The sequence below is a fragment of the Heliangelus exortis genome, chromosome 17 (genome assembly GCF_036169615.1).
Source record: "Heliangelus exortis chromosome 17, bHelExo1.hap1, whole genome shotgun sequence".
In the NCBI taxonomy this organism is placed as follows: Eukaryota; Metazoa; Chordata; class Aves; order Apodiformes; family Trochilidae; genus Heliangelus; species Heliangelus exortis.
In genome coordinates, this window is record NC_092438.1 from 7,440,796 (window position 1) to 7,466,742 (window position 25,947).

Here is a 25,947-nt window from a genome sequence, read left to right on the forward strand (position 1 = left end):
TTCAAATTAAGTATGATTAGTTTAAAAACAGCCCCCGATGTGTGCTGACTGCACAGGCCACCAGAACTGTACACAAAACGTGATGTTGTGTAAAGCTCTTGGGTGTACAATACAAACACAGTATATACACAAGACTAAAAATTAGCTACCGTTGTTACAGAAACCACCACAGCACTGATCCCTGCAAGAGAAAAAAAAAAAAAAAGAAGGGAAAAATGATGCAAATGACGTGTTACATGTGACAGTCTCCAGACAGTGACACCCTTACGCCCCGCGCCGTGGTGGCCTCAGCGCGGACACCCGTGGGTTTCTCTGACGTTTGCATCTCTTTTTTCCCCGCATGACGGGAATAACGGGTCCCTCTCCTGCTGGCAGGTATCGTACCGGCTGACGATACCGCCCTGCCTGCTCGGGGCTCTGCTGTGGGGCCGGGACGTCCCCGGGGACCGGCGGAGTCACACAGGGAGCGGTGTCGCCCACCGGGGGTGAAACCGGGCACGGCTCCGCCTGGCCGTAAAGCGCTGCCCGCCGTCGTAAAAGCCTCGCGCGTCCTTAGCAACGCCGCCGCACTTCCGTGGTGACGGCGGAGCATGGCGGCGGCCGGGGCGGCAGAGTTGGCTCAGGCCTTGAGCCGTCCCCTCAGATGCCTGCAGGAGCCCGACTGCAGCCGAGCGGGGCGGCTGCGGGCATTAGAGGCCATCCGGGCTGAGGTGCAGGAGCGGCCGCTTCCGGCTGCTGCGGTGCAGGAGGTTTTCGGGGCGCAGCTGCTGCGGCCGCTGGCTCGCTGCTTGGCGGGGGACGCGGCGGAGCGGTGCCGGGAGCTCGCCCTTCAGCTTCTCTGCCACGGGCTCAGCCACGGCGAGCGGCCAGACGAGGCTCTGCCCGTCCTTCTACCGGCCCTGGCCCAGCGCCTCTGCCCGCCGCAGGGCTTTGAGCCCAGCGAGGAGCTGCGCCTCGGCCTCGTCCAGCTCCTGGGCCTCCTGCTGCAGCGCTGCGGGGCCTCCCTCTCTCCCTATCTCTCCGATGTTATCCGCATCCTCCAGACCACCCTCCTCGACAAATATGCCGAGGTCAGGCGTGAAAGTTGCAGGTGCGCCGTGGCCTGCACCCAGGCCATGCCAGGTGGGGGTCTAGGGATGGGCAGAGGAGGGGAGAGGTGGGGACAATGGGGGGACAGTGGCTGAAGCAGAGACCCGTAGGAAGTTGCAGCCAGAAGCAGGATGGGAAGTTGGACGCAGCCTCAGGTGTGCACTTTGCAAGTCTTGGAGGGTCTGGTGGAGAGGAACCCTGTCTGGGAGAGATGCTCCAGCATGTGGGTAATAGCTTGGTAATAGCATAGGAGGAGGGGGCAGGGGGTTGTATTTGTACTGCTGTTCAGCTCTGACATACAGTTCAAAGCTAAATCTGTATGCTACATAAACACAGGGATGTCATCAGGCTGCTGTTCATGGTGTTGAGAGAAATAGTGTTGGTTGAAATGTGTCACCCGGTTAGAGAAAGGTGTGTTTCAAGTTTCTGTCTCTCTGCCTTAACAGAGCACTTCCATATGCAGTCTGAGTCCCTCATAAAGCCCTTGATGCAAACAATTTCACACCAGCACTTCAGAGTTCGTGTTGATGTTATTCAGGCTACTGGAGCAGTGATACAGTTTGGAAATGGAAAGTCTGTGGATGATGTTCTGTCTCATCTGGCACAGAGATTATTTGATGAGATTCCCAAGGTGTGCTTTTTTTTTTTTTTTTTTTTCCTTCTGGATTTATTTTAAATCTATTTCAGGGTGGGCATTTTTGGTGTTCTAAACCCCTTCTCCCACCCCAAATTTTCAGCTTTCATTCATTCAACTGAGATATGCAAGCAGGTCAGTACAGGCTGTGTTAGTTGGAAGCTATTGCTGTAACCAGTGGTGCTGACCTATCCAGCTGCTGTCTAGTTCTTCAGGTTGTTAAAATTTGTAGACACCTTTTTATTCTATGGGTGCCTTCAGTTCTGTCTAAAATTCAGGTGAGATCTCTCTGGCACTTGATTCTGTGGCCCTTCCAGATGTTTAAAAACACTTGTGGTACTGGTCGCTTCATAAGATGCAACTGAAGCAGTAATTTTAAAATGTGCAACTTAATCATAACTAAAATATTTTCATTCTTAAATGAGTGGATGCATCTTCTTTAGCTTAGGCTTCCTTTGTCATGAACAAGGAAAACTGTCTCCTGGAGACATGCTTGGAAAGCTTCAAATACCAAAGAAATGTACATTTCTTACATTCTCAGAGAGATATTTATCACAACAACCTTGAGTTTTCTGGGTTAGGTCTGTACCTTGTGTGCTTTTGTGCAGCAAAGAATCTCAGACTAACCCAGAGTGAGAACACAAGAGGGAGCATGGTACCTTCTATGTGACTCAAGATGCTTGCTGCAAGCAAGGAAATGCTGAGTTCTTGTAATTTCTTCTGAGACTGCTGGTGCACTTTGCCATGTCTGATATACCAAAAGAGAACAGGACTTTTTAATTTTTCTGTTTTTTTCCTGACATATTTAAAGTTGTCCCTGTGTATCCCTGTAGGTGCGGCACGCGGTAACGACTGTTATTGGAGAGTGGTTGTTGCACCTACGAGACAGATATTCATATTTTCACAAGTTGATCCCTTTGTTACTTGGCAGCTTTACTGATGAAATTCCCGAAAATACGTAAGCAGAACATTTTTTTTTTCTGGTGTTTTTTTTTCTTTTTTTCCCCTCAGTAGTTGTACGTGGAAATGTTTGTCTGTTCACAGATGTGTTGCTTGGAGGTAGCCCCACAATGATAGCATTATCTGCAGTAACTTCTGTTATGTTGTACTTCTATCCTGCATTCAAGTAATCAGGAGAGAGATGAAGACAGAGAGGTGGACAGAATTATCCTTAGAAGTGGTGACCTCTGTCCATACAGTACAAAAGACAGACTCTTAACTTAGTGGACCTAGGCTAAGTGGCAGGAATGCTTCCCATCTTTCTAGCTGAACTTAAGTCAGATTTTCCTGAAGTCCTGTTTTAAAATGCCTTTCTTTTGGGGCCATGATGATATAAGACTCTTTACTTTGTGTCTAGGGAACTGGCTTGGACTTACTGGGAAAAGATAGGCTTGCAGTGGGAGAAAGAGAATGAAGAAGATCTGAAAGATAAGATGGATTTTAGTGTTTCACCACCTCATTATCCCAAAGGAGGTAAGTATGAAGTTGAAAGTGGATTTTGCTTCCTGAATAATCCCTGAGAGCTGCAGTGCAGTGAGGACAGCAGAGCAAGATGTGTAATACTCAGTACAAGATGTAATATTAGTTAGCATCTAGGGGTAGTATTTATATTAAAACATATAAAATATAGCATATATGTGTATAAAATTATTTGTATTTAAAATTGACGTTTTAAAAAATATTGGTTCACCAACTTAATTTAGTTTTACCATTAATCCCAAAATGCACTTTGGAGAATGAGTAAATGAAAATGCCTATGCCTATTCTAGAGTTGAGCTCTTGAATAATGAGAAGCAGACACAGCATCTGATGTTCCACAGAATTAGTATGAAAGAAAAGATTGCAGTGAAATTATTTCAGACTTGCTTGTGAGACACTGAGATGCTAACTAACATCTGTCTGGGAATAGGAACAATACCTTCATTTGTTATAAACAAAAGCCCAAGATATGCAGAGTGTATTTCAGTACTGTATGATTTATAGGTGGCTTTAAAATTATATGTTTGCAGTAGCTTGAAGCTTATTTCCTGTTTCAGGTTCATAAAGTCAACGTTTAAAAATATGCATATGGGTTTTGGTGAGACAGAGGGCTTGAATGGGTCATTTATTGATTTCTATACTCATATTTAACAGAACAAAAACTCCTTTGGTGTTAAAGAACAGGTTCATGCTTGACTTGTGCCTACCTGACAATCACATCACAGAATACCCAGCAGCAAAATCCTTTCCATGACAGTGGGTTCCGGAGTCCTTTCTCCTTTGAAATTAGACTTTTTTTTTCTTTTTCTTTTAAAGTTGCTTTACTCTGTAATGCTTGAATGAAAGGGGAAGCACTTCATAATGGTGACTGCTTTTGACAGAACTGTTTAGCTTTGAAGACACTCAAGCCAATCTGTTATCCCTTCCAATTGATATTTTTCCTTATTACATGTACATTACCTCAGGGGCTTGTAAATGGTAAAGAATGCTTTTATTTTCACTAGTGATGGCAGAAACATCCTTCTTTTTTTTTTTGGTAGTCAGATATTTTTTTAATGCATATAAACTGTCAGAGTGTCTAAGATGCAGTCATTTATTTTGTAGTGACCATTATAATGGTCATGAGAGGCTTTATGTGTTAGTGCTTGAAACAGTTGTTATCATTTATCTTGCTAATGCCCTTATCTTGCTCAGTTTTCTTTAATTGTGTTTCAGTTTTCATGTTGTATATGGACTGGTTTTTTAGAATGTCACATCTGTCAATTACTTCATAAATGATATGAACTTTTTGAAATACTCATCTTAATAAATGTACTTCACAAATTTGGGCAACACTCCAGCACTGCAATTTGACTTTTCCTGCATCTTGCTTGGTAGAGATATGCAGTTAAGAGTTGAATGTGGTATGTGTCCACACTTGAGTCCTAAGTTGAAGATGACTTCAAGATACCATTTCCTGCTGCTTATCTTTCCTTTTAAATTTTGTGTCCTATTAACAATCAGGCTTCATGTGACAAAAGAGAAGGAAATAGACAGGAAAAGATGATTGTCTGCTTAATCTAACAGATACAAAACTTTGTCACAGACACCAGGATACTTTAGTTTGAAGTAGTAATTTGTGGTGACTTACCATATATAAATTATATATATATATATATATGATAAATATATATAAATGGGCCATATATAAATGATGTATTATTATGTCTGTCCTCCCCCATGTTTCACTTCCATATTTGTATTTTTTTATAATACGATAATGCTGTTTTTTTAACACTTTGTTGCTCTTGCTTCCAGCTTATTTAGTGCTCTAGAATATCTTTTTATAACTGTGAATTTATAGCATATTTTAGTTAGCTGTCTTAGTCCAACTGTCAAGCTAATGAAGGTGACACATGAGCCCCCAGTGCTTTGATCTCAGAATGACAGATATTGCAGGTCAGAGGAAGAGCAGAGTCAGCCCTCATACCTCATACCTGGTGTCATCCAACCAACTGAGTTGCTTTCCATTGAGCAGCAGCAGTCATTGCCTTAGGATACAGGTGCAGACAGTTTATAGCAGGGAAGTCTTTGACAGCAGTAGCTACAGGGATAAATGCCTGCATTTGAACATCTGAAGTGAAGGAACTACTGATAAAGAATGGTCCAAATTCTTTAAACAAAATTCTGCCTCAGGTTGAATAGAATGCCAGTCCCTATTTGCTGTCTCAAGTTGATTTCTATATCTGACCTTTTGCCATTCACTTTGTCAGTTTTCATAATCCAAAATGCTATACTCCATTGACAAATGCAGCAGCAATTCATGGTCCTGATGCTTGAACTATGGGGTTTTTTCCCTACTCCAGGTATTTCATAGGTATTTCTATACACCTTTTATATTCTTCAGGCCATTTGCTTCAGTCTGTTTTCCTTTCAACATTTGTAGTTACATGGAGTGATGGAGGAAAATATATTGAGACAACTCAGTCATTTCCTTTCCAAACATTTACAGGAGAACTTTGTACCAGGAATGAAAAAATGTGCTCACATGTTCAATATTTTTGACGCCTCATGATGAATAAGGTTGTTTGTTTTTTTCCAAAACAATATGCAAATGTTGGGAGTGGCTGTAATAAACTGGTAGGTTTTAGAAAACAACTTTTTGGATTTTCTCTGTATAAGCATGTACAGCATAAAGAAAAAAAAATAATCCATAGAAAAAGTCAAAAAAAAAAGTTTGTTAGAAAGCACTGTGTCAGCTTTGTGTTAAGCACAGAAGTGGAGGCTTGATAGTTGCTTGTGTTATTGGTCAAGCTGCTTCTGAGTTTCAGTGGTTTATAAATGAACCAAGATGTACATTTGATGATTACCAGGTGGGAGAATAAGCATTTTGGGGGGAAGTTATCTGGAAGTTCTCTGGAAATCTGCATGCTCTGTTGAGGTAGGGAATATATATTTGTAGTATTTTGGGGGTTCATTTAAAAAAAAATGACAACAAAAACCCACTTTCCACAAAATCTTTACAAATTAAATTTATTACTACTCCTGTATAATCTTTTCACTTAGGTTTGAAATTTAATATAACAATCAGAGATTGGAGAAGCACATCAGTGAGCCACTTTTCCTGAAAAGGCATTAGCAAAGAACTTATATACAGCTGTGATTTTAAAAATAATACCAGTTTTGTTGGCTTGATCTGTTACACAACATCTGCACAAGTCATAGTGCTCTGTCTACTTTTAATTTGCTGGCTACACTTTTAACCTTTTCCTTTAGAGAGCCTGATAAGCATTGTCTGGTTTTCTGCTGTTCACATCCCCTGCTTTAGATGTGACTTCTGTCTTTCTTTCCCCCTCCAAATGACATTTAACTCAGTGAGACCACAACATCTGCATGAAAAGTATTTTCTTTTATCTGTGTGTTTCAGTTTGGTTTTTTTAATGGGATTTGTGTTGCTTTAAAAATTAAAAGAACTGTTTTCCAAAAATAGCTAGTGTCCAATATTTATTAAGTTCTCTTTCTCTTCCCCTTTTGTAAACCTTTTGAAACACATAATCTAAATCACCATCCAGTAATGACTACAGACATTTTCAGGGAGCTTTTTTAATTCTGCAGTATGTATTAAGGAATTGCAGCTTGCACAGGTCAATTCCTCAGCAACATGTGGAATATTTTGTTCCTGAAGCAGGCACCCATAGCTCTTATTTAAGAGCCTTCAAACTTTACTAAGGGTTAATATACATTGACTTTTCCTTTTTTTTTTTTAATTTTTCTTTCTTGTTTGCTTTTTTCTAGTGACTCGACCAGGACTAGGTTGTCGGGAACTTGTGTCAAGAAACCTCTCCAAAATTCTTCCAGGTCTCTGTCATGATATAACAGACTGGGTTGAAAGCACAAGAATAAAAGCTTCCCAGCTTCTGTACACGTTACTGCTACACGCCGAGGATCACATAACACAACATATGGAGCTACTGCTTAGAACTTTGTACCAAGCATGTGGGGATGAAGAAAAGGATGTGGTTAAAAATGTAAGTTTACTCTGTTCAAGTATCTACTGTATACTGAATAAGTGCCCTATCTTTTTTAGTTTGGAGTCAGTCTTATGAGGGTTGACCTTATCTTAGGTCACTGAAAATTGGCCTTGTCTAAGGGATCAAGCTTCAGATTTTTATGCATGTTAAATTTTTTTGAACATTATGCATGAATACTGTGTTAAAATAAATTTATTCTTATATTTATAAATATAATAAATATATATATATAATATAATAAATATATATATATATTTATATATAAATTTATTGCCAGCATGAGGACCAATAATAAAGTTATTTTAATACACTTCAGTTGATATGCCAGCCCCATGAAACAATGATGATGGAGCATGATATCCTGTGGAATATATCCTGTGGAATATATAACCTTTTTTTGCAAAGTAAGAGATTGAAAGCAATGGACAGTTGCCCTTCAGCAATGCTTCCACACTAAGCCAGAGCTGTAATGTCAGTGTCAAAATATACAGTGCAATAACAAAAAAAATTCCTCTTCCAATTGTTTTTTTATTGTTGCTTTTAGTAGACAAGTGGTGGGTGCATTGAAAGCATTCATCAGAACAACATTTGGAGGACAAAATGCTAAACCACTAAATCTGCCACGTCTGGTTATTCTAAGCTAGAGACTTGATTACACTGGAAGTTGTACACTTCATTTCTGTGTATTACTTTCTCATAGAAGTTTGTTGCTGAGAAAACTGCTCACACACCTCATTATGTGCTTACTGACCACACGTCAAGAAAATTTCATCATGCATGTAATCATTACTGAGCAAGTGGAACAGGCTGAAACTGCTGAAGCATTTGAAATAACACCTGGAATAATAAAAAGCAAAAGCCTGTGATATGCTGAATGGCCTTTGTGTTTTCAGGAAAATTGTTAAGTTATTCCTGTTCTTTTTTCAGTGTGTGAAAGCAGCAGAACTGATTGGAACATTTGTCAGCCCCAAGGTGTCGTTGAGATTAATCACATCAGCCTTTGGGAAGACACCTAAACCATCTTGTGTGATGGTTCTAGCTGCAGTCATTCGAGGTAGCCCAAAAGAAATCCTAAAGCCTCATTTGACTGATCTTGGCAACATGCTGTCAGAAGCTGGAGTTTGTCAACGATCTGAAGAGGTAAGGATAAGTGGAAAATCCACAACAGGCTACAGTTTTATGCCAGTGGTTCTCAAACTTATTTTTTCCCTTGTTCTCCCTGCGTGCTCCCATTCCTGTCCCTCTCTTGCACACCTGCCCCACGCTGTCTCAGGATATAGCTGTGAATGTGTGTCTGAGGGAGAACAGGAGCTTCAGTGTCCTCCTTGGGTAATGTGGTCTCCTGCTGTTCCCAAAAACTTGCTAGCAGTTCATCCTCTCAGCAGATGTGGGTTCAAGTTGGAGAACTGCTGTAAAAGGCTTCAGATGGAGGAAGATGAAAAGTCATGGTGGGGTGAGAAGCTGTTTAGGGTGTACTAATAGACAACTGCCTTGGCTGATCCAGAGGAAGAATTTAACCCATATTTTGAAATGTGTTGTGTTCACAATCCAAACAAGACCAAGTATGTTCATCCTCAACAGTAAAAAAAATTATCAAAAGCTTTTCACAGTCCATTGTAATTGGCATGTCAGATTTCCCAAGAATGTTTCCCTCTAATATCGTCATATTTGTTGATATTTTTGTTTTCCATTTAAAAGGAGGTACCAATACTCTTATGTGTACACTAAGGGACATGCTTTGTAAAGTTTTGGGCTTGGTTGCTTCTTTAAGTTTGAATCTAGGAGGAAGACCTGAATAAAATTTACTCCCAAGTGTACCCTTAACTAATGGCTGAGCCTGAGTACCATTTTCATTTTGACATTTGAAGAATATTCCTTAATTGCTATATAAGGAGATGAAAGAATCTCTTCAATGTGGAAAGGAGATTTTTAACTTCTAGGATTTTTTTTCCCTTCAATTGCTTGCATGTGGATATAGCTCAGAGATGCACAGAAGAATCCCTACAACTGCCCCCACAAATGAAATGACAGCTTTTAGTTCACCAAAGGTTTGTTAGGCCTCTACTGTTAAGTTCTTAAGACCAAAAAAGGGCCAATTCTCTGTCTTAAGAAAGCTCTGACTTCGTGTCATGTGCAGACTTCCCTTTAAAACAGTTATTCATGTGTGTGGACTGAATTTAGTGCAATTGTCTTTTTGAGCCAATGTTATATGTTTCAAGTTCTGCCCTCATTAGGTGCCTTCCCTAGTGGAATACAGACCAGTGATGCAGGAATTAGCCTTAATCTCCATGAAGGCTGTGGTGATTGGGAAGTCATATAACTGGAAGCACTATAACTTGATTGTTCAAACAACAATTCCCTGAAGTGTATCTGCAAAAATGCTATAAGGTCTTAAGCTTAACACTTCCATTTGTCCTTAGATACAGTAGACACATTCATCTGCAGATAAAGGCATTTGGTGGAATTGTTCTAGTCTTTGGTCTTGGAAAACAATCTTTTCCTATTTTAGACAGTGAATGCTGCATAGACAGTGTTTAGCTAAGGATTGTCCATGAGATTAATAACATTTATAGCTAACCTTTTCCTGGACTAGATTTATTTTTTGGAAGTGAATTAGTTACAGTAGCCTCTTCTGTTCATAGAATGTATTCTGACAGCTTAGTGGAATATCCAGTGCACTTTATCATAGGTTATTGCAAACTGACTGACAACAATATTGACTTCAACTGGGATAACATGAATTATATTGCAACAAATGAGATAAATTGGCAGAGATAAAAGCAGATGCTCAGGTTTCCTTGGTTTATGTGTTTAACTATTACAGTTCTGGTCAAACATGGAATAATTTTGAAAGAGTTATAAAAAATATGTTGTTAATTAATGAACTGCACTTCAGAATTTAAGTATTATTGTAAGCATTCCAAAATACTTCGATGTTTTTATTCACAGGGAAACAATGTGTGGTTAAAAGCAGGGTCATTTATTTTATTAACAGGACAAGGTAAATACAAGCAGTGTTAAAGGAGGATTATATTGTAAACTATAGGAAGTAGAATTTAGATAATAAAAAGAACTAACATGAAATTATGAATGTTACCAATTTAGGGGATTACAGAGTGCTCAGATATTATTGTAATTTCCTGTACCTCCCCCCTTAAAGAAAATGTTATATTTTCTAAAACATAATAAAATTGTTTTTATTTAAAAATAGGCAATTTATATGGAGCAGTTGCTTTGTTGTGTACAAGCATTGGTTGAAGTGTGCCAGGAAGACTGCAGAGAAATTAGCTTGCAGCTGATGAAAATTTTGGTGACCATAATGGCAACACCATGTTCTGAGCACCTTAAAGAAAAGGTAAAGTATGAGCTTGTTCCACATTTTGTTGTGTTTCTGATTCTTACTGTTAATTAGATACTTTGTCTAAACAGAACCAAAATTATTTGTCTGATGTTTAGTTTTAAACCACAGAAATGCTTCACTAAAAGCTCATCCACAAAGACTGGTAGATTTTGAAATTATTTGGTGCTGCATGACCTTCACTGTACCCTCTGTCTGTCTCTTCATCTTTTTCCATAGCTGAAATTACTTCGGGTTTAGTCTGTTTAAAACAGATAAAGGCTGCTTCTTCAGAGGAATAAATCATGAAGATCTTGTTTATAAGAGCTAAGAATTGTACAAGACTATTGGCTTTGTTTGGGGAGTGCTTATTTTTCATCTGTATTTGTGCGTGTATATCAGTCTGTTCCAAAAATTACATAGAAATATAATAGTTAAACTTTTAGACATACATGCAGCTTTAAATTAATCAGATGCTCCCTGTTAGAATGAAAGAAGTAAAAGGAAATAGTTGGATTCTGTGCTTAGTCATAAAACTGTTCTGCAAAGATCTACCCCTAAGGCACAGTTCTGGTGGTTAGTCAGTGTTTAGAAATCACTGTGAAGGCTGAAAGATCCGTGAATGTTTTAATTTGTCAGTCACAATATTGGTACTTCTGCTTTGCCAGATCACAGTTCATAGCTGTCAGTTGCTCCCTCTATTTCCAGGCAGCAGTTTGAAGATCACAATTTAGTGCTGAATCCTGCAAATCCACAGGGCTGTGATTAAGTTTAGCAGGAACAGAGCCCAGGGACTTGTAGGTTATTTCTGTTAGGGATCTGGAAGACAGAGCAGTGCTAGGCTTAGGGTGGGACTGAAGTTGAGGTTGAAGTGTAGGGCAGCAGTGGTGCCAGAAGAGCTGAAAGTTGCATCTGGCAAATGCTGTAAGACTAGAATGTACAAGGATGTACATTTTCTAAGGCAAATATTAGCTCCTGTGTGATCTGCAGAAATCTGGTTAATATCTGAGTATGGCTGACAGAACAAGGAAAGGATATCACTCAGGTAAGAAATTCAGGAGCTGAATTCAGGAGCTGGCTTTATTGCTGCATCTTGTAAAGATTGTTCACTGGTTTGTTGGCTGTGCCAGTGCAGAGTAATGGCTTGTGGCTAGTCCAGGGTTTTATGCTCCTCACTGTACATACTGTGTATGGTTAATACCAGAATTAAGTTTGAAGTTGGCTTTACAATTTGGGACAGCAAAGACTGGAGAATTACATTTCTTCACATTTCTTCAGTTGAAGGCTCATAGATTTAGAAGTGCTGGTTGTGAGAAGGGCCCTAAAACTCAGTTTTATTTTGTGGCCAAGAACACCCAAGTATAGGTCTGTAGGCTAGAGTTACAACTAGATTAACTTAAGTGTGTTTAGATTAGGTTTCAGAACAGATGGCTTGTAGAACATTGCTGCAGCATGGGAGGCTCACAGTTGGATGAGGGCAGCCATTGGCCTACAACATTTTCCTTGGGTGGATATTAATCATTGAGCCATGGTAAAGCTTTGAAACAGGAGGTGTTTAAAAGTTTATGCTCACTGCTGATTCTGCAAAGCCATGTGCATGGTGTTGGTGCCAGCTGAACTGTTGAGGCTTAGTTTTTTAGGAGGATATAAGTAACTGGATTGCTATTAATGTTAGGAGTACACAAGTGGCCAGGAAAAAAACACCAGTTTATTTTCTGACTATTAAAAGAAATTCACCTATAGACCAAGAACACTGCTAGCCTTAAAAAAGTGATAATTTCATAGTAGTTTTCTTTTATCTTTAGGCAAAGATTTTACAATCACCAACCTTTTTACTTCCCCACCAGAACAAGAGTTTAAATGTAGGAATGCTTTAAAATCAAGGACATCTGTAGGTGCCCTGATAATAGATGAGCTTTTTTCACTCAAAATTATCTCACCCCCTTATTCCTTTCTTCTTCATTCTTTCCCAAGCTAAATATGAAATAAATCAGCAAACCATCTTCATGTAGTGCAGGTGATCTATCCAAATTGTGTTTTTCAAACATGTGCCATAAGTGCAGTGGCTATTCTGCTTCCTTTTCTCTTGCTCCCAGGCATGGGATTCCAAAGGCCTGTGTAGCATCAGTATTTATGGCCCTGTAGCTGACAGGCTGCCTCTGAGGAGGCACAGGTTTAGAAAACTATTCCAAAAGAAGTAAAGTAGAACAAAGTTTGAAACAAATATTGAAAACACTTCACAGGTCAAAGAGGTATAGCATGAAGAGCTCATGGAGTCTGAGAGTGGGATTTTTTTGGAGGATGTTTTGTGATTTGTTTTTTTGTTAAACAGTCTGTCTTAGTAAGATGGATAGATCTGGTCTGTTTAGCCTTACAGTGGTGTATAAAGTCAGCAGTGTCCATTTAAAGCCTTACAAATTCATATTCTTCCAAAGAAAGCAGTTTCATGGAGATAAAGGCTGATTTTCTTGTACAGAAAAGTTAATCTCCCAAGATTATTAAAGGTTTAAGATGTTTCTGCATTTACAGATGATTTTTAAAGTTGACAGTACTTGGATAACAATCCTTTCTCTCATTAGGCTTTCTTTCAACCAGGCAGATAGAAAATCTGGCAACAAGATTACATAATTGCAATATTTCAAATTGTCACAAAAGCAAGCGTGGCTCAATTTTTATTTTTTTTTCCTTAGTTATTAACAATCCTAGAACTTAAAGTGAGCTGTACAACTTGCAGAAGGCAAGAAGTCCTTGTTAAAACAGCTTAAGACCACACAAAACAAATATATCACCTCTATCTTTACAAGTAGAAGTTTGTTGTTTGGAAAAGAAGTCTGCGTTGAGGATCAAAAATGTTTCTTTAGTATAAACACAAATTATTCAACACATTGCATTGTAGAACTTTACTTGAGGCCCTGGTATAAGGGAACAGAAGATCACAGAGATATTGGAGAACACAAGTGATGTGACCTGATTGTGAGTGTTGCTCATCCTCCTACTTGTTTGACTTTTGGCCCCTTTGCTTTGTGTTTATCAGTGTTTCTGGTTGCTTAGGGCTAAGGGAAAAGATGAAGACCACCAACTGAGCACTTCAGTACTGTGATGAGTTTACAGCCCCAAATAGACTGAGGCCATATCAGCTGTTAGAGTGTGTTAAGCTTGTATTGAGCTTGTCAGTGATTTAAGGTGACCTAAAGATAAGATTGTTGTTTCATTATCAGGGGCCTGTGCTATCTTGGCTCTTTTTTTGACACACGTTGATTGTGAGCATGAAAATAATGTATCATTAAAATTGTCAGCTTTCCAATATAGGAAAGAAAATCACCCTTTCCATTTTTTTTTTTAACTGTGAGGTAATTTTTAATGAGAAGATGCCCATCAGTCTAGTGGCATATTTAATATATTTGTTTTTTTTTTTTCAAAAAAGACTCTTTGACTCTTGAAACTATTTAAGAAGTTTCTTTTAAATCACCCTTGTAGAATGTATTACTTTGTATCTCTTTTGTTCAGTAACCGTCCAGATTATGACAAGATTAATAATAGGAAACAATTTCTTTCTTGACACATTCTGTCATGTAAAATGTTCCAATCAATTACAGATAAATTAATGTTTTAACATTGATTAAATTAGATGTGTGTTTATTTGGTGAAATGCTTCTAGAAGGGAGAAATCTATTGTGCTGGAGGCAGGCAAACTTGGTTGAAGAGTAACCTTTGTCCTTAGCAAATCCTGATTTTATTTATTTGTTGGTTGGTTTGTTTGTTTCCTAGAATTCTCATTTATTTTCTCCACATCTGGTACTTCCATAATAACATCTTTGGCAATTCTGTACAATTCTGAAGGCCCTACATGTGTTTCAGCTAACTTGTGTGGTTGAGCTTATAAATAATGCCAAGATGACTACAATTTATAGTTCTGCTGAACCACTAAGAGTCAAATGATGTCATTCACAGTGCTGCCCTACATCTGTCCCTGCTAGAAGAGGCCATGCTGATGACAGGTTATTTCTCAGGATGGGTTCTAACAGTGTCTTGCTCCCCATTCTTGACTCGCTGTCCACTGAAATCACTGATTACAGATGCTGCTTTCAGCATGCTTTTAATCTCTTCCTTAAAAAAAGTTTTGGTACCTCTGGTAGGAGCCTTCAGGAATTGTAAAAGCAAGTTTTCCTTTGCTTTGAAATACATCTGCTACAAGTGATTAAGAAAATCTGTATGGGTCTTTGCCAACCATGATCCTGTCTGGAATTAATTTAGCAGTTATTTATACATGTTTTATTTGCTTGTCTCATCGAGTAGTCTAAATGTAAATATTTCAGATGTAACAGTGAACTTTGGTGCTTCTAAGGAGCAGAAGTAGAGAATTTCAAAATGAACCTGCCCAACTACTGTAAAGAGAGAGCATTTTACATAATTAAAATTGAGGGGGGAAAAGAGGAAGGGGGAGAGGGGAAATATCCTTGCTGAGCTACAACAGAGATGGTTTTTGAATGTTGCCATTGCCTGCTAGATGGAAGTATGAGAAATTGCCCCTATGTTAATGTTCTAATGCATTCTTAAGTTAAGGAGAATAGTATTTAGTAAGAGCTTTTTAATGATGTGGTTAATTTTTTGGTAGGTTTTCACATTGATTTGAGTTTCTTTCATTTGGCTCTTATGTTTCGTATGATGTCAGTTTGAAATCAGGACAAATGACTTTTATTTAAGGGTAATAGATGTAGTGTAGGCAGACATAAAACATCAATCTTGACTGTCCTAGTAAAAACTATCGGAATCTTTTTGTATCCCTTCCTGTTTTACAGTGTAATTATGAGTTTTAAAAGTTGGGAGGTTTTTTGGCTTGGTTTTGTTTTTTCAGCTAAAATATCCTCTTTCTGTTTTTACAGGTAGAAGAAACAATGTCTTCATTAGCTGAAGTGCAGCAATTGGATAGCTTTCTTTGTCTCTACAAACAGCATATAAGTGAGCTTATGGAATGGGTTTCAGTATCCTGTGACTGTTGGACATCCCATTCTCCAGAAATATTGCAGTTCGATGTCATTGCAGTTCATTCAGGTACAACTTATGTAGTAGTTCTGAAAAATACAATCTCCACAGCCTCCAAACACCTTCTGTTTGGTAATGAGTAGTGTAACTTCACAAGAATATGATGGAAAGCAAACCCAAAAATGCTGAAGCAGCTCAAATTCCAAAAACTCCTTGGCTGCAAGGAGCATGCTAAAAGGACATATGTAAAAGTATACTTTTGGGGACAGGAAACAGGGAAGGATTATAGGGAGACAAACAGATGTACTTTATGTACCCAACTCACTATTTTTTCTATCTATTCACTCAACTTAGAAAAGATACTGTCTTTTTGTGCAAACATTTCTCCACTTCCATTCTTCCACACATTGCTGTGTATAGATTACTGAAAGTTTGGCATGTGGTTCATCTCACTTCAGATCTGCACAGTGAACATTCCTCTGATGCAGAAGATTGCATCTACAGGCAGAGGATGCAGTGACAGGCAGTTCTTGTCACCTAGACACCCATTTTGGGATAAATAAAATGGAAAGTCCTGTTTATTTGGGTTTTTTGTTTCTGATAGTTAAAAAGGGGATGCAGACTGCTACTTCAGCTACAGGTGAAGTATTATTGCTGTTACATATAGATAATGTGGTCAGGAATGTTTTAAGGGACTGTGTCTTCTGCATTTAATCCTCGAATCTCAAGAAAAGCCTCAACAAACCTTTTGAAGAACCCACTTGCTGGTTTGTGCAGCAACCACAATCAGTACTTTTTCTTTTTTTCTTCAGTGGAAAGAACAAAAACTTTTAATGCAAGATCTGAGAGGCCAACTTTTCTGTATATTTGTGCTCCCATTTCCATGACTGAGGGACTTCTAGACAGTTGTCTCTGTTTTCCGTAATGCTAAATAAATCATCAAATGTCTGGGCAAACATTTTGGCTTGCACCCAGCACTGGTAATATGCTATTGTCTGTGTTTTCTGTCTGAAACAGCAGCTCCTAGAGCTATTTTTTTTCCCTTTCTTTTCATTCCCACACATAATGTTGTTTTAATCAGTTGGATCAGGTTTACTAATTTAAAATTTCTCAGTTTTTACTGTTTTTTTGGAACATATGCTTAAGCTGAAATTAGCAATGTGGTTTATTTTGTTTATCTTCCATCTGTTGAATTTGCTCTTATCAGTTTGATACAATAGTAGTATCTTTTAAACGTCTTAGAACTCACATGAAGCAATTTATTTTGAATAAATGCTGTGAAAACAAAGACCTGTTTGTTGACACAGAAGTTTAACCAACTGCAGCTCAACACCCTGCATTACTTCAGTCTAGGCAGTGAAGATTCAGAGGGGGGTTTATTATTATTTTAAACATTAAATTTCCAGATATTATTAAATTATATTGAACTTGTTTTGGAATCCTGAATATTTCGATCTGTCCATTCCATGTGGGAGGAATATTCTTGTCATCAGAAGTGCCAGTGTTGTGTCTCCTTCTGGGAGGATTTTCTGAGTTGAATGGAATGTGCATCACAAGGCTGCAAAGCTGAAGAAGTTCCTAGAGGAAAGTAGCTCGCTGCAAACATAAAGCAGAAAGAGCATTCCACAGCCAGAAGCTTGCAGAACAAAGCATGTGTATAGTCTATATGTATCCATCTATGCAGATGTTAATCATTATCTAGGGGAAAGGCATGAACTTCTTTCTCTTTTGGGAAAATAATGTCTTCAAATGTCTTCAAACAGCTTAAGGTTTTTTGTTGGTTTGTTTATTGTTTACTGATGGAAGCAGAATTCATCATAGAATGTTAAAATTATAACAAACTAAAGAATTAATTTGGAATATATTTTTACTTCTGAAATTCATCATCTTTTAGATTCTCTTATAAAATGCAAATAAGCAGTATTTAGACATGAAGAAAGAGTACTGCTGCAATAATTCTGCTACCCAAGTTTTGAGGCTGACCCTTTCAAACATTGCCCTTTCCGGTGCCCCTGGGAGTCATGAACTTTTTTCTTTGAGTGCTGCACTCAGAGAAACTTGAAAAAAGAAAAAAAGCATAGTTAATGCTGCTGTTTGGAGTGGTGTCATGGTCATACCAAATTTTAACTTCAGTAAAACCAAAATTTTGTGCATAGCCTCAAGCTTTCAGAGCTACATAGTAAACAGCATTCATCACCCTCAAATGCATTAGTCCACCCAAAATGTCATCTTGTGCTGCTGGTCCTAGCAGATGGCACTGCTGGTCTGTGCTCCACAATACAATGGAGAGCAGCAATACCAAGTGCTAAATAAAATGTGGGGTAAAGCAATCTTTAGGGAGCACTGTGCTGCTGTGGCTGCCACTGGGTACCAGAGCCCATGGAGGGAGAGCTTGGATACTTGTACACTGCCTAAAATGATGTAACATGGATACATCAACAGCTGCCATGCAAGAGTGGGAAGTTAAGTACTGTTTTCATACCAAGCATATTATAAATTTTAATGCACTTATTATGCATCTAAATAGAACTTACTAGTAGCCCAAAATAAGTCCTACATGTTTCTTTTCTAGGTCCTGTCATAGGTGAAGCTCTAAATAACTTTATTCTCATTCTTGAGACGTGTCTTCAGCCCAACAAAGATCCCCAGATGCGGCTAAAACTTTTCACTGTTTTATCAGAGTTGCTCCAGAAAGCAAATGAAACCATCAATTCTCAGGGGTAAGCAGAGGTCTAATTTCACACAGCTATCTGAACACTACAATGGTATTAAAAAGTAATGACCATGGTAGTTACTTAAGCCCTGTAATTGTGTCCATGTTAGCATGTCTGGAAGAAGAAAGATTTTCCCACCATCTTGTACAGCATATTTTTCTTGCTGTATTTTTTAACAACGCTTGGGAGTTTGGAGTGCAACTGTTGAAAAAAAAAGCCAACAAAAAAAAGAGTAAATTGAACTCTGAACTTCCTCCACTGCAGTCTGCCTACCTCTGTGCCACTATGGAGGATTGAATTGGATGTGATGCAGATCTGGATAGTTTTCAAAAAATAAAGTGCTGTAGTAGAGAAGAATAAAGTTTGAAAGCTAAAATGGGGACTCTTAGGAAAGAAATACGGGGCAAGGGGCAATTGTTTTTCAGTTTTGTTTATTTTCTGCCAGACGAGTCCTGAGTCCATAAGCTTTGCCTGTAGTCCTTGGAAGGAAACAATAAAACACCCCAAAAATGTGCCCTTAAAAATGGTACAGCATGGTGTTTAAAAACAAAATTAGTTACAAGAGTAAGATCTGAAAATGGAAAGAGGGAAAATTTAATTGCATTAGCAACAGCAAAAAATACATCTTAATGGTAATAAGAGAGAGTGCAGTGAAGTAGCAATAGATTTTGGTTGCACAATTGCATTCAGTTCTGGCAGTAATTTATTTAGCTCCTTAAAAATATTCTAACAGTTTAGATAGGAAACCTTTCAGTTATTATACTAAACACAATTGTGTAGTCATCTAATTTTGTTTGAGTCTGATGTGATTGAGTCAGATAATTGTCAGATATGGCTTTACTGACTATTTCAAGGCATTAGAACAAATGCTCTCACAAATAGCATAGCATTAGGGTTAACATAATGCTGATGGAATTTATGTTTTGGCAGATTGGGTTTATTTTTCAGTTTAACAGAAAGCTTTATTAAAACCAGAAGCAGCTACTGATCAGATAGCATAGTAGCACAGATAGCAGAAAGCTTTTTTTTTTTAGCTCTGGAACTAAAAGGAAATGTGGAGTCATGGTGATCATTAGTTGTCTATTTTTTTCCTGGAAACTTTTAAAATAGAAAATTACTAATTCTCAGAGAGGTGTTTAAAATAATAAAGATTTCTGGAAAATTTGGCTTTGTTTAATGGGACATCAAATTTCTTGTTATTACTGAATCTTAAGTGCCATCTGCTGGACAGGGAGCAAGAACAGATCTCTGACTTTCTCATACCCCAAGTGCTCCCTTAGCCAGGGGGTGAGGCAGCAGCCACCTGTGTCTATTTTCATCATATTGAAGATGGAGATTTTCAGCTGTGTGTGTGTGTGTGTGTGTGTGTGTGTGTGTGTGTGTGTGAGTGTGTGTGTGCACCACCTCCTTGAGGCCTGGCAGGCTAGACAGATTTTATCAGATGACTTTAGTGGGTAAACAGTAGTTACAGGAAAGTAGATACAATTACATTTCTTATTACATTGGTACCATATTATTATGGAAAATATTACTGCTGGATTTTCATTGCTGAATGACTTTGTTTTGCTGTTGTGGGGGTTGTTGTAAAAGTACTTACTAATAATTGTTTGCTGCTAACACCTACCCATCATGTTCCTCCTGTGGCTTGGCATATCTCTGTAGGAGCCACTTATTAATCCTGGAAATGCAGGATTCTTAGAAAAGTCAGCAGCAGCTTCTTGCCTTTCTGCCAAGCACCATGGTGGTGGGGGTGCTGGTTTGCACTCAGGTGGCTGCAGTCCAGGCCTGGGGGAAGTTTGAACTGAGTGAGACACAAATCAAGGTAGATTTAACCTGTTTTTTGCTGCTTTTTTAAAGCAGAGACACAGTGAATAACCTGAGCCTTAGTTACCTTGTCACAGCCAGGCATTCTCTCTTTGATGCAGCAAAGTCTTTTTTAACTTGTATGTAAGATCAGTATCTTTTTCTGTTAGCTTCAAATTGTTTGAGCTGAAATCCAATGAGTGTGAGGGAATATTGCCTATTGCAAGTGCCAGCTCTCACAGTGCCTTTAACATTGTGATAATCCATTCAATGGATAAGGACAAAGAAGCATCAGCAAAAAAATAGGGATTTGTGGGTTTTGTAATAAAAACAAAGTAGTATTGGGACTGGTACCATAATAAAATCCTAGAGACTTCTCAATCTTGAGGGAGACAAGTTTCTGAGCCAAGGGAAAGCTGAAGTGTTCTGTGTAGACTCCCTGCAGTATCAGTAGTTCAGGTCTCATCAATAGCATTCATGCTTTTCACATTACAAATACTTTTCAGTGGACAAAGGGCCTTACAAATATTAATGAATCCTCACAGCCTACATACAGGGTGTTATCTCCTCCTCACAGACGGAGAAAATGAGACAGAGAGAAGGTAAATAGTTTACCAAGATAACACAGTGAGTCATGGGCATCGTCTGAAGTGGGGGGAAGTCTAGGCTCCTCTTTCCATGAATGCTAGGTATTTGTTTAGATATTCTCTAGAAAAATTAAGTTATGAAATGCTTATCACAGACATTCTAACCACGTTGGCTTATAAGATTTTATTAATTTTTTTACAGCCTTTTTTTTTTTCCTTTTCTGCCTATGCTCTTACAAGAGAAAATTCTCCTTTACATCCTGTCAGTCTCTTTACCACTTTCTCATGAACCTTTATTTTGCTTTCTTATTTTTGGCTTCAGGCTGTTCCCTAGCTACCTTGAGACTGTGATAAAAGACATCCTGGCTCCTAATCTGCAGTGGCATGCTGGAAGAACTGCAGCTGCCATCCGCACTACAGCTGTGTCCTGCCTTTGGGCTCTAACTCACTGTGAAATGCTTTCACCAGAAGAGGTAAATTCTCTCTTTCTCATCAAACATACTTAGGCAGGAAGACAAAATAAATGCAAGGGGGGGAAAAAGAATAAATACTTATTTCAACTAATATTTTCTGACAGACAGGGTTTTCATAATAAAATTCATTTGTTGTAATTGAGTAGTAATAATTCAAATGGTCAGGAGTGGGGGGAGATGTACCTGAGGTCAGCAGTATTGTGAGCTGTAGAACTCACCATCATCAAATTTTGTAGATCTGTAGCACAAAATACACTGTTAGCACAACAACTTGAGTGCTTGACATTATTGGACTCCTACCCAGTGCCTGTGCAGCAGCACTGGAGCTAGCCAGGACATGCTTTTGTGTCATGTGTCAAAGACAGGCTGTCTGGTTGCCTTGGAGCCCACAGGTCCATTTAGGGAAAAAAATAATATATAAATAAATAAAAAACATCTAAGAAATTCTTGGAAAGGGCAGGAGGGCTTGAGATGGAACTTGAGGGGTATATGTAGAAACTGAAGTAAAGAGCTATCAAGGAGTACATTTAAAGAAATGCTGCCCATCATAGAGATTAAGGTTTAATTGAATCTAGGGGGCCTTTTGTAGCTTTTTTGCTAACAAATAGCATTTGCAAATGATTCACTGGAAGTATATTACATTTATGGGATTTTTTAAGAAATAAATGGAGTTTAAATGTTATTAAATGTTCATAGTCTTTATTGTCTTTATACCAAACCTTAATTGAACAGGGTACTTATGCATATATAACTGGTTAAGTTCACATATACGAAAATGTTTATATCAGAGACTACTGTTCTAATTAAACATTTTTTCTGATTCAATTCCTTAATGCCTTTTTTGCACTAATATATATGAAATTTACAAATTAAAGTTAAAGTATGAAACTCACTAAATAATTGGTACAATAATCTCCTTAAAAGCTTCCTGTCAGAATAAGAGCACCACCTACTGGTACACACACATAAACCTCATCTCCCAGACCTAATGGTAACTGATGTAAACAATAAGTATACTGTTTGAGTGACTGAAAAGATGTTGTTCTTCTGTGTTCTTCCTCTAACTGTAGATGTTAAAAGTCAAAGATGGCCTAATGCCCCAAATTATTGCTGCTTTAGATGAAGACTCTAAAATTGCTCGACTGCTGGCTTGTCGTGTTATTGGTGATCTTGTGAAAGTCTGTGGGAAGCAATTTGATGAAGATAATTTTACCAAAACTTACACAGGTAAGTGCAAAAGTTTTTGGTGTTGTGTTGGTTTCCTAATTTTGAATAATTACAATTGCTTTTTTACTTGTAGTAGCAGAGTTACCTTAGCTTCTAAGGCTGAAAAACATCATGCTGGAGCAGTAGGCTGGTGCTCTGTATAGTTATAGGATAAATTGAAAATTTTCCACCTCACCTGCAGATTCCTGCAATGAAAGCACTAATACAGACTGAGGGATGACAAAACCTTCTGTATGTCAGTATGGCAGCTGGCTTTAATCCCACATAAAGAGCAAAAAACCTTTAAACAGTTTTAGAGAGCCAAGCCGGGGAAGATTTTATGTAGGTTTGATTTCTCAGCCATTCTTATTTCACTCCCATACACACATTCTAATGCTATTTCTATCTTCTTCATCTGCTGTTTTAACTATTTGGGTAGTTCTCCCCCAGAGTAATTCCATAGATATGAAGGAAATGGAAACAGGAAAGTGCTGCACGATTTCTTACCATTAGCAGCACTTCTGTGTATGAGAAGCACTTCAATGTCTTAGTCCTGCAGAGACTGAGATGTGGCCCTAAACTGAAATAGATGAAGTGTGTGAAGTACACACACACGTTTTAGGAAATCAAGATGTTAAATGCTTGAGCAGATGTTACTGAGTGTGATTCTAACAGCATTTGCTTCTTGCAAGGCCTTTCTTTCTGCAGGAGCTCTGAAACTGCAGCAGTTCATTTCACTGGGGTGTTGTGTGGCAGACAAGTTCATGGCCTTTGGAAATGCCCTGGCTCCTGGCTGAGCAGAGCTGAGCAGAATTCCCACCGTTATTACGCATTAGGCCACTAGATGGAACCTCACTCGGTGTTACGGTCTTGGCAGGGCTTGCCAGTATTTCATCTGCATTTCTTCCTAGTTTAGACTGTATGAAATAATGTTCTAACTATAGTGAAAGCAGAACAGCAGTGCATTATATAAATGGCAGTCACATTGTTCTCCTTGCTGTTTCAGAGTGCCAAGAGCAAACCATTTCATTGTACCATAAATAGACTTGGAATAGGTACTGGTTTGTGGGGGTTTTTTTATTGTTTTTTTTTTTTTTAAAAAAAGGAAAGAGGAAGAAGAAAGCCCTGCTCTAGACTGCTGTTATGTCAAATGGAACTGTTAACTGTAATGTTTCTTAGGATGATGTTTAAATGCTGAACAATGAATCAGGAGAAGTGCAGTCTATGCTATGTGAAAGGATTTTAGTTCTCAGAGGTATATGCAAATAAATCAGACTTTCCTAAATCTTAACTTTTTAATGAATGATACGTTTGCTTACATGACACAGTAGGAATCTTACAAACATTTTTTTTATTGGAGAAATATATGATTGGACAATTGTCAAAGTATATCTGTGCATCTTGCATATTCCCATAGGCTGCAATGCATTCACTGAAACAGCAATATCTGATAGAAATACTGTGCTTTATAGAGCATAAAAATACTTCTGTACTTCTGGAATGCTTTATTGCCATTCATAGTACCTTTTTACAAAGAGTGCTAGAGTACATGAGTATATTTTTACAAAGAGTACATGTTTAACTAATGTAAATAATTTGTACAGTTCTTTTAATGGTTTTGACAATGTAACAATCCAATAAAAGGCACTGTATGCTTTTAGGAACAATGTACTATGTGTATTCACAATGTTCAAAAGACAGAAATATGTCATAAATGTAATTTCAGTAGTGGCAAATCTATTTGTTTTTTCAAATGGAAAGGTGTTCACAGTGCTTTTTGGTTATGTCTGTGCTCCTCTTCAGAAGTTTTAAAGCGTTTGGATGATGCTTCTTGTGATGTTCGACTGGCAGCTGCTCACACCTTAACTGGTTGGTTCCAATGCTTAAAGGACAGCTCTGTGAAACCTGCAATGGAAAGTCACATTGAGTATCTCTACCAAGAACTGTTGATATATCTTGATGACCCAGATCAAAATAGCCAAAATGCAGTCCTAGGTAAGGCTGTCAGTCATACACATTTTTAATAATGCTTTCAAAGCCACATTTTTAAGCCTTACATGAAAGGAATTCATAAAACTAGGGGCTACTCCTAACAGGCTGGAAGCTTTCCTTTGGGTTTCCATGAGTTCAGACCTTTCATCTGTATGCAGAATGTTTTGTCTACCATTCACCAGGGAGGGAATATCAGGGCATCTTAGGCAGCAGAAGACTTTACGGATGGCAAAGAGGTTATGGAGAATAGACACCATTGCAGGATGTGACCATATTCCAGCTTGCTTCGTGGCTTTTTGGAGCTCATTGGTGTCTGTCTGTGTTCAAGCACATAAATCTCAAAACACAGACCTCAGCAAATGAGGGAGGAATCAGGTTGTCGTGACTGAGCAAGCAGCTTCCAGGTTAGGTTTCAACTTTGAGGAACCTAGACTGAGAAATGCAGAGCAGCTTATAATTTATAAAACATATTTTTGTTTTACAGAAGTTTTGAAAGAAGGAAGTGCTTTGAATCCAGAGCTGCTCGTGAGACAAATTGAAGGGGTTGTGCATAAGCATCGATCTCCAGTCTATTGTAACCAACTACTGCAACACATTCAGTCAGCCAGAGAATCAGCTTCGTGAATCAGTGCTGGAAGTGTTTGTAGTGAACTGTGTGTGAAATCTGTATCATCTGCATTACTTTCATATTTTCATTTGCTTAAGAAAGGCTGGGCAATAAATAAATTGTTTTTTCTCTGTAAGTTTGCTGTTAGCTCATTTAAAAGTCAGACTGGCACCATTCCGTGTTCTGTGCCATTTGAACAGTTCTTTGTATTTTGCTAGCAATAAAACAGTGTTTTGATCAACTTTGTATTTTATTGTTTCAAGGAGGAATGCTTTTCAGGATTTTGAGACTGTTTATGATTGAGAGAGATAATTTGATGAACAAAAAAATGTCAAAGTTATTGATGTAATTCAGTGAGAACTCAGTCTTTCAAGAAGCATTTCAAACTCTGGACAATACTCAGACTTTGCAGAATCAGGTCTGTGAGGATCAGTTTTATCAGGAAAAAATCCAGCCAAACTTCTCTTGCAGGATGCAGCAACATTTTTATAGTGTATTCACACTTACTACTTTTCATAGGGACATATTCTGAGTAGGTGTCACTAAGGGAATAGTTTTTGTTGTATCACATTTCAAGACTGAGAATAAAACTAACCTTTTTTAAATTAAGATTTATATATAGGAAGAAATGTGCTGTTTTGTCATTTAGATTAACAGTACTTCTATTTTTGTATTAAATATATTGCACTCACAGTTTTTATGTTTGTGCCATTGTGCCTTGGAAAACAAGCAATGTTTGTTTGCATATTACTTTGAAATTAAATTCTGCAACATAAGGTTAAACCTTGATTTATTTTTTGAAAGACCTTTGTAGTATATGAGTTTTAGTGACATCTTTTATTCTCAGCTGTGTAATAAAGTAAGTGAGCTCCTAGATTCTTGTCTACATCATTGTGGGGTAGTCTGCTATTTATTGCATACACAAGTAATGGAAAATCAGGATCCAGATTTTTTTTTTCTATCTGTCTGTATTACAGACAAAAAGGATGCTTTGGTTTCTAAGTCCAAAATGCCCTGGCTTTGTACAAAATCC

At 38.2% G+C, this 25,947-nt stretch overlaps 1 protein-coding gene across 2 annotated transcripts; it reads left to right on the forward strand.

The window, feature by feature from the left end:
* Nucleotides 1-563: 563 nt before the first annotated feature.
* On the forward strand, nt 564-25,788 carry DNAAF5 (dynein axonemal assembly factor 5). Of its 2 annotated transcripts, none has more exons than XM_071760794.1 (13): nt 564-1,122; nt 1,536-1,720; nt 2,557-2,681; nt 3,081-3,196; nt 6,977-7,209; nt 8,140-8,352; nt 10,424-10,567; nt 15,433-15,601; nt 18,105-18,252; nt 20,959-21,109; nt 22,180-22,336; nt 24,119-24,310; nt 24,792-25,788. In XM_071760794.1, exons 1-13 carry the CDS (start codon nt 591-593, stop codon nt 24,929-24,931), a joined length of 2,505 nt encoding a protein of 834 aa, XP_071616895.1. In that variant the 5' UTR covers nt 564-590; the 3' UTR covers nt 24,932-25,788. The 2 variants fall into 2 exon arrangements, with proteins under 2 accessions (XP_071616895.1, XP_071616896.1); XM_071760795.1 differs by having other exon boundaries at nt 569-1,090.
* Nucleotides 25,789-25,947: the final 159 nt, after the last annotated feature.